The sequence below is a fragment of the Triticum urartu genome, unplaced genomic scaffold, assembly GCF_003073215.2.
Source record: "Triticum urartu cultivar G1812 unplaced genomic scaffold, Tu2.1 TuUngrouped_contig_1073, whole genome shotgun sequence".
NCBI lineage: Eukaryota > Viridiplantae > Streptophyta > Magnoliopsida > Poales > Poaceae > Triticum > Triticum urartu.
In genome coordinates this window covers 31,159-46,247 of record NW_024111490.1, presented here as the reverse complement: position 1 = coordinate 46,247, position 15,089 = coordinate 31,159, and the positions used below count along the sequence as shown (strand labels likewise).

The 15,089-nt window shown below is 44.4% G+C and overlaps 1 protein-coding gene and 2 pseudogenes across 1 annotated transcript; 2 read left to right on the top strand and 1 right to left on the bottom strand.

Moving 5' to 3' along the window:
* Positions 1-206: 206 nt before the first annotated feature.
* Positions 207-3,038, top strand: LOC125526610 (annotated as a pseudogene).
* A 1-nt stretch (position 3,039) lies between these two features.
* Positions 3,040-7,248, top strand: LOC125526609 (annotated as a pseudogene).
* Positions 7,249-7,323: 75 nt separating this feature from the next.
* LOC125526608 lies at positions 7,324-8,358 on the bottom strand. The gene is made up of 2 exons (XM_048691253.1): positions 8,092-8,358; positions 7,324-7,693 (listed from the first exon to the last, which is right to left on the bottom strand). The coding sequence occupies exons 1-2, from the start codon at positions 8,190-8,192 to the stop codon at positions 7,393-7,395; spliced, it is 402 nt and encodes a 133-aa protein (XP_048547210.1). The 5' UTR covers positions 8,193-8,358; the 3' UTR covers positions 7,324-7,392.
* Positions 8,359-15,089: the final 6,731 nt, after the last annotated feature.

Below are 15,089 nucleotides of genomic sequence, written 5' to 3'. Positions count from 1 at the left end.
ACAAGATAATGCACTTGATTAGCAACCCGTAAAAAAATGCATTTGATTAGCAATGTGAGTGAGAAAAGGAGGTAGGTGTGTGTGTGAGTGGCACGTACGTGTTGTGCCCCCCGCCCCCCCCCCCCCCCCCCCGCGTCATTTCAGTTTCCCTCCCTACAGTAGTCTAGTCGTAGTGGAGGAGTGCACAGCCCTACTGCATTGCGGGTGCGTTGCGTTCTCGCTCAGCTGGAACAAAAGACCAGCAGCTGGGCCTCCACTTTCCCCATCCATTCTTCCCTTTCTTGTTTCCGTGTCCGTCCTCTCCTCGCTCGCTTTTCATCTTTTTTCTTTCTTGTGATCTATCTATCGACTTCTTCTTCTTCTTCTTCTTCTTCTTCTTCTTCTTCTTCTTTCTTGTACAAATCCAACTGATTGAGTCAGTGAATATGTGGTGGGGGATCTTCAACCTCGCCATGGTTTGCGTTTGCACGATTGGGATGCTGCCTCTGGCTGCACCCACCATCCACCACGGTAATTTATTCTATCATGTTCTGCATCTTCTTCTTCTTCCGACTTACTGTAGATTCCTGTATCTGTATGCGTACATACATCTCAATTATTTTTTATGTTCTCGTTTTCTTCTTCTTCTTACGTACACAAGGAGGAGGAGGAGGAGGAGGGAACCCGGCGAACGACCTGGTGGCGATGGTGAACGGCGACCGGGCATCGGCCAAGTTGCCCACCCTCCGCAACAGCAAGGGCCTCGGCTGCATGGCGCTGCAGTACATCTCCCGATGCAGCGACAAGAGCGGGTGCGCTGACGGCGGCACGCTCGCCCCGCCCTGCCGTCCGCCGGAGACCGACATCACCGAGGTCTACGCCGCCAACTGCGGGGTCGAGCTCCCCACCGTCGGCGCCATCTCAGGCCGCATCCTCGGATGCGGCTTGCACGCGGGCGTTTACGACTTCGAGATAACCAACGCCACGGTGTTCCGCGGCAAGGACCAGACGCTGCCACGCTTGTGGGCGCCGGCGTGGACGGAGGATTCTGGTGCCTCCTCCTCACCAGCGGCAGCCCCAACTCCAGCTTCCTGCTGGAGGACGCCGGCAGGGGTAGCGCGCAGACACACGGCTGCTTCAGCGACCCGGACACCCTCTCCTGCAACGCCTCCGCCGCCCAAACCAGGCGAGTCACCGCCGGATCCTCTGCCTTGGCTCCGCTTCTTCCCCTGCTGCTATTCCTCCTCTAATCTAGTGGAGTAATAGAGCTCTGTCCCAACAGAATTATTAAGCTAGCAGAGACATATACTACTACAACTCCTACTCTTGTACTCCCTCCGTTCACTAAAATGTTTTAGATATTTTAATATAAACTACACGCGGACTGAAATGAGTAAAAACATCTTATAATAATAGTGAATGGAGGGAGTACTGCACAAAGAGTGAGTCATGCATTCTTGCCAGTGTAGGGTGATCCTTTGCCTTGGCTGCTGCTGTTCCTCCACTAGTAATAACTAAATTGTACTATCAGAATTACTGTGGGCATTAAGCTTGCAGTGGCAGAGAGGGACAGATACTACTACTCCTGCAATTTTGCTACTCAACCAGCCAGTCATGTCATGCATTCATTTCCACTTGATATTTTCAAAACATTTGGGATTCATCTTTCCCCTCAAATTTTAAAATTAGAACTGCAAATTTAATCCATACTTTCAAACAAATAATTAGTACTAAGTAATAGGAGTAAAATTTACAGTTTAGCAAGCTACTACCTCTGTAAACAAATAATGTAAGATGTTTTATTATGTCACTACTTGTAACGCCCCGGCCACAGCCACCGGTTCCTGGCCGTTACGTCTGTAGGGATCTAGACTGACCCCACAGATCAACACTAGTCTTTCCTACATATTTTCTCTTCAGTTGTGTGCATCTGGGACCAACTTTTTGTTTGGTCACTCATACTAGAATTGCTCTAACCTAAACACGCTTAATTTTGAAGTTCTTTCTAAACGGGCTCCCGGGAAAAAAGGAATTCTTTGTTGATATGAGTAGGCTATCGTTCCTATTAAGTTAGGCTCTCACATACACGCCCACTCAAAGGAATCGACGTGCTTGTCGGCCCACAGGAACCTTCCCACCGGTTCCCGGCAGTAACGCCTTGAGGGATCTAGACTAGCCCCACAGACCAACACTAGTCTTTCCTACACACTTTGTCCTCACTCGTGTGTACCCGGGACAAATTTTTTCGGTCGGTCAGCCATCCTAGAATTGCTCCAAGCCAAGCACGCTTAACATTAAAGTTTTTCAAATGGGCTCCCGCAAAAGAAGGAATTCCTTGTTGATATGAGTAGCCTATCATTCCTATTAAGCTAGACTCTCACACTACTTTAGTGACCTAAAACGTCTTCTATTTATTTACAAAGGGAGTATATTGGAGTAGGATTGAAAAAACCATTTTCATCATCTATAAAATACTACTGCTATGTATATGTAGAACACTACAAACCAAGTTCATATCAGGTGGATCCGAAAATTAAGACAAGGCAGGCTACGTAGCTTACTTATAATTGCAATCGCAGGTAAAATAAACACCCTGCCGATTTAGTTACCCGCAAATCCCTAACCCAAAGGTGACGACGACGGAGAGCGAGTCGGAGTGGGAGATGGCGGCCGCGAAGGCTAACCGTAACCCAAAGATGTCGGCGCCCAAGAAGAGCAAAGAGGAGGGGGGCTGCTCGACCCCGATCCTTCAGGTCTTTTGAGCACTTAAATCTTGACCCTAATTTCTAAGTTTATAAGACTATTAGCTTTACGCTCCAATCACCTTTTGATCTCTTAAATGCTGACCCTAATTTCTAAGTTTACAAGACTATTAGCTTTATGCTCCAATCATCTTTTGATCACTTAAATTTTGACCCTAATTTCTAAGTTTGATGTTTTTTTAAAAAATACGTGAATAATCTTTTGATTCCACGAACAATATTTTGAAAATTTAATGTCAGGAACTTATTTTTTTCGAATTATTCAAACATTTTTTGTGAAATATGTGACATTTTTTATTGTCATGAGAAAAATGTATGCTTTTAAAAAATGCACAAACACTTTTTTTAAAGCGTGAACACCTTACAAAATTAATTAATTGAACATTTTTAAAGTTTCATGGTTTTTTAGAATTGTATAGAAAACCTTTTTTTCTTTAGGATCGGTAAAAACTTAAATAGTTTAACACTTTTATAAAATTATGTAAACAGATTTATTACAACATCTGAACACTTTTAAATATATTTTTTAGATGAACACTTTTAAATATTTATTTAATAAGAAAATCAAATAGATAAAGTTGGGCCAGCCCAGCACGAAGCATCAAATCCTCAACAACAAAAAAACAAGCATCCCGCCAATTTAATTAGTCACCCAGACTTGTCCCCAAACCCCTAACCCTAACCCGAAGATGGCGGCAGCGGAGGCTAACCCTAACCCGAAGAGGGCGGCCCCGCTCCCTCAGGTCTTCCCCGGCAAGGATTTCGTCGACATTCCCTTGAATGCCGACGAGAAGGGCCCTGCCTGGTCGCTGCTCGTCGGCGTCATGAGGGGCGCCCTACGCTTCCACCGTCTCCGCGTGGCGAGATCGGGGCGGATCTCCGGCCGGAGCAACGAGGTGCTGGAGATCTTTCACGACCTCAAAAGCTCGCACGGGTGCAGCAGCTTGAGGGCCGACGCCGCCCTGGCTCCAGACGGCCGCTCCCTCTGCGTCGTGCAGCAGGAGGAGAACGAGCCAACCCACGCCCTGCAGCTGCAGCTGGAAGCCGACGAGGAGGAGCTGCGGGCCGAAGCGCCCCTCCCTCCGCTGGCCTGGAGCACGCATGGCCGCTGCATGCCGTCTCCGCGGACGGCCACATATGGGCCGTGTCCGCGGGCCGCTGCTCCGTCTCCAGTTTCCACCTGGTGGTGCAACGCCTCGTCATCCACGAGGAGGAAGAGGGCGTAGCCGGAGGACGCTGGGAGCAGGTCGGCAGCCCCTTCATCCACCATTGCAAATTCGACCTCTCCTTCCCCATCTGGGGTGGCAGCTTCCTCCAGGGCTACGCGGTGCTCCCCGGCCACGGCCGGGATGGGGGCACCATGATTCTCATCTCCCTCCAGAATAGCCTCTTCTTCACCTTCGATTGCTCGGCCCCAGACTCCGGCTGTGGACCAAGGTAATCCACACCTCAGACGAGTGCTACCTCCCTATCAATGGCCGCGGCCTGTACGCACAAGAAAGCAATGCCATCTACATGCTGTGGAACAACGTGGTCTACGAATACAAGCTCGCACCGGCAGATGAAGAGCGAAGGCTCAAGCTGCATCTGCCTGCGAGGATTGACTCCGTTTGTCCTTTCATTGTAATGCAAGGAGATGGCTTCCTCGCCCATCTGGGCTCGGGGCTCATGTGCTCTGTCTGGATCAGCCTCGATCTCTCATGCGGGTGTGACCACCTACATGCCTTTGTCACCACCTTCCACATTGCTCCCCTGCCCTGGGATGTCAAGGTCCTGCACTCCACCTTCCGCCGGCTCGACATGTTGCCCATGAAACACATCCATGAATTTCAATTATGCTTTGTGCAGTAAGTTTTTCTCTCCACTAATCCATGTGTTCATTTTGGTCATCTTGCTTACAAATTAATCTTTTAATTTATCCACTAATCAACCACTTAGAGAGTATATGGATGACAAGGTGCTGCTGCCTCAACTCCATGAAGAGCAAGTGCTTGATGATCCTTGCAGGTCTAGACATTACTTTGGTTCCAAGTTTCTTTGTGCCTTCCAAGCTTCTTAATTAGTGCATGACATATTTTGCTTCTTTCATCCAGGCATTTTCTCCCACCAAGTCCTCCTAGGTACGTGAAGCCACCACGTATCCATATTGACAAGGATCACTTGTTTATTATCTGCCAAGGTGGTTCACAATCATTTATCTATAAAACCAGTCTGGATGAGATTCCAGGGTTAGAATTCGAAAAGCACCTCCTCTCAAACCACATTACATTGTACATGGAGATGATCATGGGCACAGGCATTTTTTCGGAGTAGCTCAAAACTATGTGCTGTCTCATTCCTAAAAGATGGCATGGATGTGATTAATCTTGACACCACATGTCACGCTATGGATATCCTTGCACGCCGGCCTGTTTCTGTTGACGATCCTTTTGTTATGGTTATCCAAGTTGGTCGAGCGACTTTTGCTCTTACTGAGACTCTCCAAGTTTACTCTAAGGCCCACCATGTTTCTCCTCCTGGATCCACCTCATGGGTGCGCTGCCACACAGACCAGTCTAATGTTCTTGACAGGAAGGTCAAGCTCTCGGGATATGTTGTACTGGGTGATGATTCCTTTATAGTCTGTGATAGTATCACATGTTCTTGTCTTCGGTTTGACGTCGGTGCCAAGAAGTGGCATGTTGTCATGCCTTGGACTATATGGGGAGAATACCTGCCAAGGGCTATGCTTAGAAACCGCCTTTCAAACGGCGCATGTGTATTTGTGGATGGTTTTATCTACACATGCTCAAATCGTGGGCTTGCTGCTTATGAACTACTCTCTGAAAATCATATTGTGTACCTCAAAGACCCAATCTTTTTGCCATTCTCATGGGAGAGTAAACAGTGGGAGAGCGAAAGAATTTGTTTGGATTATGCTGGCAAAGAGGTCGACTCTGGTACCATATTGTTTTGGGTGGTGCAAGGTGAATCTCTCTCCCTCTCTCTCTCAATTATGCATGGTGATCAGTTTATGAAAGATGTCATCACCTCTAATGTTCTTGTATATACAGGCGTGCCATTTCAATATAGACCCCCCAAGAATCAGCTATGGATCACCGCCGTCCAGGTTGAGACTGAGAAAACACCCAGTAAGAGCATGAAACCCGTGGAAATTAAACATCTTCTTTGTGCCGCACCTCTCATTGATCAAGTGGAAGGAATTGATCAGGAGGAAGTAATCAGAACCACATGCTTTGGGGTCTCTTTCTGATTGGTACATTTGTTGATTCTAGCCATATTTCTTACTAGACTAGATTCCACATAGATAGCGATGCTGCAAGCCGGCAACTCAGTGCAAGGATCTGTATGAAGGATTGAACTTAGGAGTGCTAGATACAGTGCTTGAAGTGAGTGAGCGAGAAATTTCCAACAGAGTACAGTGCGCGCGAGGATGGAACTTCTGAACTAAGAAGTGAGACGGATTCTGAAGTACAGGTGAGAAATCCTCCTCGTCGAGTCGACGGGTTGGTTGAATCAGTGAGTCGTGCAATGGAGTATATGTTTCATCGGAGAAATGCGACGACCCCCTGTTGGCAAGGTTTTGGTTACCGGTCGAAATTTCGAGATTTCCCGTGGTTACCGCGTATTTCCGTGCCCCTCGGTAAATCCACGTACCAAGCAAAAAATACCAGTTTTTTGAATTTTTTGAATTTAAACACTCGATTTGTAGTAAAGTACGTAGGATCTAATTAATGTCATGAGAGTTGGTTCTGGCATGTTGGTAGCAACTTAGTTCCTGTTTTAAGAGGTCTTTGGTTCAAATATTCGTTCATTAACTTATTTGAATTCAAAATTCAACTATAAATTTCGTTCAAAATATTCTCGGTATTTATCGGTATTTCTCGGTAACCGTGGTAACCGCGTTTACCAGTCCCCCTCGGTAAAAATGCCTCATTCGGTAACCAAAACCTTGCCTGTTGGCAGCTGGGTGCGATGGTATGAGCTACCTAATAATTTTGTATGCTGATTTGTTGAATAGGACGCTTGATGGAGGGCCTGAACAAAGCTAAGTGCATGAATAGGAAGAGGGGCGACCAGTACACGCAGGGTCCGAGGTTGGACAAGTTCAAGGAGATGCCGGTGAAGAAGGCTGAAGAGCAGAGAGTGGAGTTTGACGGCGCCAAGGGCGAGTGGAAGTTCAGGGTGAAGCACTTCAGCTCCTACGGGTTTGGTGAAGCTGAAGCCGACCTGGCTGCCGATTCCTTGTAGATTTATCGATAGGTGCCTGGTCGGTTGTGATGCTTTCTCTGAATGATGCTATGAGCTCCTTCCCATGTTTTTCTCTGTACATATCTTTTCTTCTTGCAGAATGCACAAAAATTACATTCTGGCACCAATCTAGCACGTGCGTGGATGGATAAATGAACGGACATCTGTGCAAATCTGGTCTATAGATTTTATTTTTGAACTTTGGCCGATAGATAATCTTGTTGCTGTCCTGAATGGAATGCATCCTTTTGGTGATCATATTGTTTGATTAGTAGAGTTATCTTAATGCCTGCGGCCTCTATATGGTTTTCCTAATATATTTTTTGTTTGCGTAATGTAATGTATTGAATTTGTTGTTTTAATACAGTATGTGTTTAGCGCGCTGAGGAGCTATGCCTGATTAACACTCTAGCAGAGCAGACAGGGTCACACCTTTGGAGACCTCTCTCGTGGGATTTGCCAATAAGGTTTCGACAAGGAGGACGGAGAGCAGCTTTCCCTCGGTTGTGTCCAGGGAAGTGAAAGCAGGAAACGCCTTGAGCTGCAGTTGATCCCATCCCACCGGTGCCTGAACCAGAGGAGCAGAACAACCCTGGACAGCTGCTGAAGGTGCAGCAACTGTAGCTTCACCTTCTGATGTTCTTGGCTTGCTCCGAGAAGAGGCGCACTGTGCTATATATGACATGTCGCCTGGGTGATTCCTGCGATAATACTAAGCAAGCATTGGAGTTGGCACATAGAATAGAAGTAGAGATGAGCAAACGCTTCAGTTTGCATGTCAGCGCTCGACGATGTTTGATGTTCTAATCATGACTAAAGTAGAAATCATCTTCGGTACAGCCATCTAAGGAAGTCTAGCACATAGATTTGGCACGATTTCTTTTTAACGAGAGTCATCTTCAGCTCATATACAGTGCACAGTTAAGGAACGCACACCAGCGCATGGACTGGCACGAGCAATTCCGCGAACAGGTTGTGGGCATGCGCCGAAAGGGCGCCGCTGCTTCCCTTCCAAAGAGCCCATGGAAAAGGCACCAAAACAAAATCACTGCGGTGCAAGGAAGGCGAGCCGCCGAGGAGACGGTGGTGAGGAGGTTACCGTGTGTAGAGAGCGAGGGGCGCGCGCGGGGAGCAGCTGCTGGCCGGAGGAGGAGGTATGCGGCTCAGTGGCGGAGCCAAGGGAGGGCCAGCGAAGGCCATGGTCACCCCCGTGCTTCGGCCTCAAGTACCCTGCCCTGCCCTTCCTGCTCTCGAACACATGGCGAGGAGCCGCCATTACCAGTTGCGAGCTCATCGTTGCCTTTTTTTCAGTTGAGCGAGCTCATCATTGCCAGGAGGAGGAAGAAGACATCCTGGGCCTGGGCTTTGAGCTGTTCCAAATGGGTAAGTACCAGTCCACTGGGCCAGACTGAAAGCCTCAAGTACTCTTATAAAAAGAAAAGTTTCCAAAGTGGCATGCTGGTTTTTGTTTTCTTCCACCTGATGAAGCTTATTGTGCATCCAACTTAATTAGTCTTCCACACATTTGATTTCTACTTTTTCCATACATTGTTTTAAAAAAAATCATCACTGTTTCGCACAAAGTGTCCTACTGGTAAGCTTGGTGGCCGGTTTTCGTCGTTTCTTCCAGTGCTTTGAGCCTTTTGACGCACAAAAGCAACAAATGGTTTTGGAATGAATGTAAAAATTGATGTATGAACTATTCGAGTAAAAACAAATTCTTCCAACTTTGCACTACAGGAAACATAAAAATAAAACAGGAAATTTTTTGAACTACTCAAAGTACTTTTCCCATGTTGTAATACAGAGAGTCATCTCTAGAAGAAAAAAAAGCAGACTAGAACAAATGATGTGTTTCTCAAACCTTTGTTGAATAACTAATAATACGGTTGTGTGCATCGCTCAATGCAGATGCGGGGCTTGCTCCCCTTTTTTTTTAAAAAAACTAATGCTCATGCCTAAACATTTTTCTAGTGGAGTTTTGCACCTATTCATTTGGAAAAGTAGTGGTTGCACCCACTTTCGGTGCATCCACGATGTGAACAGTAAATTCAGAAAAAAAATAAAGAAAGATGTTAAAAAATTCTGAAACATTGTGGATGTGATTATGAGGAAATTTTTAGGAGCTTGCAAAGTTTGGACACAAAAAAACATCAATGGTCTCCATACAAAACCAAATACAAATGATGCTCTGCACCCACGTTACTGTCCACATGTTTTCAGCGCAAACTTTGCTTTTCTGTACAGAGCTCCTCGGATGTCATTTTTGCTTCTCATTCAATAGATCTGCTGATGCTAATTTCCTGTGGTTTGAAGCCTTAAAATCAACCTGCTTATGTGCATCTTCTTTCATTTCTAAAAGGTCCTCTTTTCCTTCAGGATTCCTGCTGCTTGCAAGGGTGGGCAACGTTTTGTGTCACTTTTGGCGGCGGCACATCATGGCAGCCTTTTCTCTGGCTTGCGATGTAGCTTCTCGCCAATGGATTCGCCATTGCTGAACAGGTTTGTCAGATTGCCGTGGATTACTTAACAGCTGTTTCAACTTTTCAGACAAGTGTACTTAAACGCCTCTGTTGTAGATGAGTTCTTGCAGGCCGTGCCTGCAACTTTGCAAGCTCATTCGCGCGTCACAGTTTATTCTTGGCACTTCTCTTCCTTTTTTGTTTTGAGACGTGCAAAAGGCATGTGTGTTGATTTTCACTGAGAAGAGGAGGCTAATGTCATTCTTTTTCTCCATCACCATGTTGGCATTTTTCTGGGATGAGTCTCGCTTACCACGGTGCTTGGTCTTCTCATGAAGTTCAGCGCTGTAATTTTCATTTCATGGTCATGTAAATGTTTGTATCTTGGCCTCGTGTCTGTCCAAACTGAAGTTACACTCATTTTACTTTTCACAGATTATTGTTCTTCACTTGGAAAAAAAGTTTCACTTACTTCTGGCCAAAGGCGTCTACTTTTACTGCTGTAAAGATCCACTGCCACTTATGTGATGATCAGATGATCCACTCGTTGCATCTCAGATGTTGTTGTGGGGATGGTCCTTTTGTAGTAGTGGCAAGACGTAAAAATAAAATGGAGGGTGTGCACACTTTTTTAAAAAATAAGGTATATTCAATTGGCTTGGCTTGGCCTTAAAAATCATCTAATCATTATATGGTAAAAAGAATTGTCCCAAAATTCTGGGTGTGCCATGGCACACCCGTTAGGTACGCCACTGTTTTGTAGGGCCTTTCAATCGCATTGCGGCACTTTTAGGTTGGTTGAACTTACGGATGTAAGTAGATGGCGTTTGCATGCCCGTGATCGTCTGTGAAGCAAAGACCGCACTAATCTTTGTTACTTTATAATAACCATGTTAGTTTAATATTTCTGTTCACGGAGAATGGTGGACATGTGATTCACGGAGAAGCGACAACATCTGGAGCATGAATCCACCTACAAGTGGTTTCAAGAAGACCGCATGCATGTTTCTTCTTCACTGCTTACTGTTCTTTTATAATAGATGGATATTTGAATTTTCGCTCCAATGAAACAACCACGAATGACTTGCGTTTTGAATTATTGGGTTTTCTTTCCTGTTTTTCCAAAATCGCTTATGTTATTTGTTTGCACACCTGACCACCTTCAACGGGCCGACAGAGGATCAAAAGAAAATCTTATTGAGTTTAAAGTATATATACACCGATATGCTTGCAAAGCCAGGCACCATGGTTTCAAAACTTACATGGGACTGCTGTGAATGTCATAATTCAATAACCATCCATCCAGAGAATGAGCGTGATTGAAAATTCCTTCCTCAAATGGTGATACTTATTTAGAATAGTACTGATTGTAGCCACACGATTGTATATTGTTGTGTGAAGCACACGACCTTCATCCCGAACGGGACGACGGCCTTTTCATCTGAACAGGCACAATTTTTACGGAGGTGTAGAAGGTGATACATCGAATCGGAGTGCTCAGCGGATGGTGACCGACATCCTCCCAACGGCCACATAATGCAATTCACGAGATGATGTGGCATGAATTGATTGAGAACCATGGGGCCCCGCCCTGGAAAACAGGGGAACAGGGGAAATAGTTCATGAGGGTAAGGGGGCCAATGCCCCCCCCTCCTAATCCTATATAACTAAGTTGTTGATTTCTATCCAAAAAAACTGTTGACCCCTGCTACTTTTATTCATCTTAACATGCACACATGTCACCTCACCGCATATATCACATCATCAAAGGCCCACCTCAAGATGCATAGAGAAAAGTTTTCTGTTGTTATTAGTTGATCTCACTTCCTTCACAGTGCATACCTCTCTTTCTCTTTTTAGTTTTTCTGGCGGACCGGTCGCGCAAGATCTTTGGTCTTCCCTCGGAACCGATGAAAAAGCGGGTCGCTTCTTATGGACTCGCTCAGAATGATTCTTTTATATCTAAGGAAAGGGGATGACATTATTGCCATTGATTGAATTCGTACGTCTATCGCTATCCCGGGCCGAGGAGAGGGGGTTTCGGAAGCCGTGCCCTTGTTGGTAAAGGAAGTAGGTTTTGCTTTTGAAGGTAGGTATTTCTGGAAGCAAGGAAAATAAAGAAGGAAGTAGGTACCGGTCTAGGGGTTGCCGAGGATACGTAATTGTATTTATCCCAATATGCACACATGCCCAGTTTCCCACCTCATCAAAAACCCATCACAACTTGCTTGGAAAAAAGATTTTCATTATGTTATCCATCCAACCACAAGAGCACTTTGCTTCGGAAGTGGGCCATCGCCGTGATCATCATCTCGACAGCCGTCTTTGCATACTTGTACGATACTCTCCGACTCATCGCCTATAAAAGCTCGTCAGAGAGGGAATGGGAAACAGGCGAAAAGCTTTGAAGAGTACATACGCCGCATGAACGGCTGGGTCAAGGTGCTGGTGCAAACTTTGTGGGCAATTTGGTCGACTGGTAATTCTCTACGAAACGTTTTTTTGAAAAAGAGAGCACTCTATTCGATTTCCATTATCAAAAACCTCGTGTCTTCTTACAAATATAAAATGAACTGCGACTAAAGCAGGCTGCTTGGCGGCAGCCAAAGCAAGCATGATGCACGGATAGATGGATTGCAGAATGAGTTAAGCTCATTTGCCCCCATCAGGCCGCGAGATAAGGCAAGCTAGCCTAATGCCAGCCACCCCTTAGCGAAAGAGAGTCTAAAATGCAACACATATCCCCTAGGACTCCCACAAACCGAGGTCTCCAAAAGCACCAGCCATCAAGAACTGATTTTTTTTTTGAAACTATGATGATTTTTATAGCAAATTCGGAAACTATATACCCTAATGCAGAAAAATCAAAAAGCATCACCCTGTCGGCCTCCTGTTGGCCGAAGAGGGACTTTTCGGCCTACCATTGGCCGAAGAGGGACTTTTCGGCCAACCGCTGGCCAAAAAGAACTTTTCGGCCAACAGTTGGCCAAAGAGTCCCTCTTCGGCCAACACCGGCTCTACAGTTTTAGAAAATTCATATCAATTAGGATTTTTGGTATTTTAATTTGATTCTTTTTGCATTAGATTAGAAATTTTATGAAGTTTTTTGTAGATACAAAGTTTGACTAGATTTGAAAGTTTGAATTTGATTTTTTATGAATTTGCTCAAATCACTAGATTGCCTATAATTTAAGCTAGGAGTATTCTTTTTAGATGGTTCTTTTTGCTACTGGTTCTTTGTGACTTTTTTTATCAGTAGTAATTAATTGGTGAATTTTAGGATTATTTAAAATTAGGTTTTCATGAAAACAGTTCTGTTTTAGTGTTTTATAGGTTTTGTGCTATTCATTTAATTTTAATTGCTTTAAATTGTTTTATTTATTTTTGTGACATATTATTTTAGTTTCTGTTAAGTTATTAGTAGATATTTTATTTGTAGTATTTTTATATTTTATTTCTTTTATCCTCCATTTTCTTTCTCGTCGTTCTTTCCCTCCATTTTCTCCCGCTATTTTCTTTGCTGTCATTTTCTCCCGCCATTCTTTGCCGCCATTCTTTGCCTCCATTTTCTCCTGCCATTTTCTTTTTCGTCATTTTATTTGCCGCCATTCTCTCCCTCCATTTTCTCCCGCCATTTTATTTCCTGCCATTCTCTCCCGCCATTTTCTTTCCCGCTATTTTATTTCCCGCCATTCTCTCCCGCCATCTTCTTTCCCGCCATCTTCTTTCCCGCCATCTTCTTTCTCGCCATCTTCACTTCTAAACTTATAAAACGAGCCTCATGTTGTCCATGACCGTAGATAACATCGTCTGACACGGTCTGTGTCTCCTGCGTCGGTGCTGCTGGTAGAGTGTGAAACACTGTCTGAGAGAAGTCATAAGTGTTTGCAGCTTCGTCATCATCATCGGAGAGTGTTTCACACTTATGACTTCTCTCACACAGTGTTTCACACTCCACATGAAGGCATCATAGTCATCCTCCGTCGATGCAGCACTCCTTAGTGTGGCGGGAGAGAATGGCGGGAAAGAAAATGGCGGGAGAAAATGGTGGCAAAGAAGATGGCGCGAAAGAAAATGGAGGGAAAAAGATTGCGGAAAAGTATTTTTTTCATGTATAAAATGGCAATGGTTGTACAGGATTTATAAGGAACTTTTAAATATAAACTCCGATGAAGCTCAAAACAAGTTTTCTAGTAGGATAAAATAAATAAAATACAAAAAATAGTACAAATAAAATAGCTACTGATAACTAAATAGAAACAAAAAGAATATATCAAAAAAACTAAAGAAAACAATTTAAAGCAATTAAAATTAAAAGAAATGGCATAAAACCTATAAAACACTAAAACAGAACTGTTTTCATAAAAACCTAATTTTAAATAATTATAAAATTCGCCAATTAATTACTACTGATAAACAAAGTCACAAAGAACCAATAGCAAAAAGAATCATTTGAAAAAAATACTCCTAGCTCAAATTATAGCCAATCTAGTGATTTGAGCAAATTCATGAAAATTCAAATTCTAACTTTCAAATCTAGTCAAACTTGATATCTACAGAAACTTCATAAAATTTCTAATCTAATGCAAAAAGAATCAAATTAAAATACTAGAAATCCTAATTGATATGAATCTTCTAAAACAGTATAGGAGGTGTTGGCCGAAGAGGGACTCTTTGGCCAACTGTTGGCCGAAAAGTCCTTTTTGGCCAACGGTTGGCCGAAAAGTCTCTCTTCAGCCAACATGAGGCCGACAGGGTGATACTTTTGATTTTTCTGCATTAGGGTGTATAGTTTCCGAATTTGCTATAAAAATCATCATAGTTTCAAAAAAAAAGTCTCGAGAACCACGGTTTTCGGTTAAACTAGAAGCACCAAAAAAATTGTTTTCGGGACATCAAGCGCCAAGAGATCTTCTGTCGGCCGTAATCCTATGGTTCGCTCTCCACCCCAGTGTTGCTCTTAAGACCACTCCTGCCAGCACTTCATTTTTTATTTTTTTGGAACACGAAGCGGTACCCTCGCGTTGCCCCGCACCGGTGACTCGAGGGCGAACGCGAGCGCCGCCGTCGGGCCTCATACGTCTTCGATCCCTCGCCGCCGCTTGAGGCTAGTGTCGGCCAAGTCCGAGCCGCAGCCAAGGACGGCGGCCACTACAAGAAATATGTCAACTTATGACCACCACTATTGGTCACTGAATGGTCACAAATTTTCATTTATGACCTTTTTGTGACCAAAAACATAAGGTCAAAAGCTGGGCGTCGTAAACTGACTATAGCGACCTTTCTTCTGGAATGGTCGCAAACGTTTATGACCAAAATAAGTCCACTGTGGCGTTTTGGTCACTAGCAACCTCCCCAGGCCACGTAGGCATCCAGCGTGGCAAGCTGATGTGGCACAAGATTCAACCCTGTCCAATTCGGTTTTCTACATGGGCTTAGCCCAAGAATTCGGCCTTTCTATATTTTTTTCATGTGAATTTTTTGTCAGCTTCATGGACCAAGCCCAACATTGCAGCCTTTTTATTTTTGGCCCATGGCCTTTTTGTCTCAACAGTTTCATTTTTTTCTTTTTTTATAAATTGGGTTCACTAGTCAGGTGGGTCCCCATTGTCAGGTTCTAGTACTGGGTCCTAGC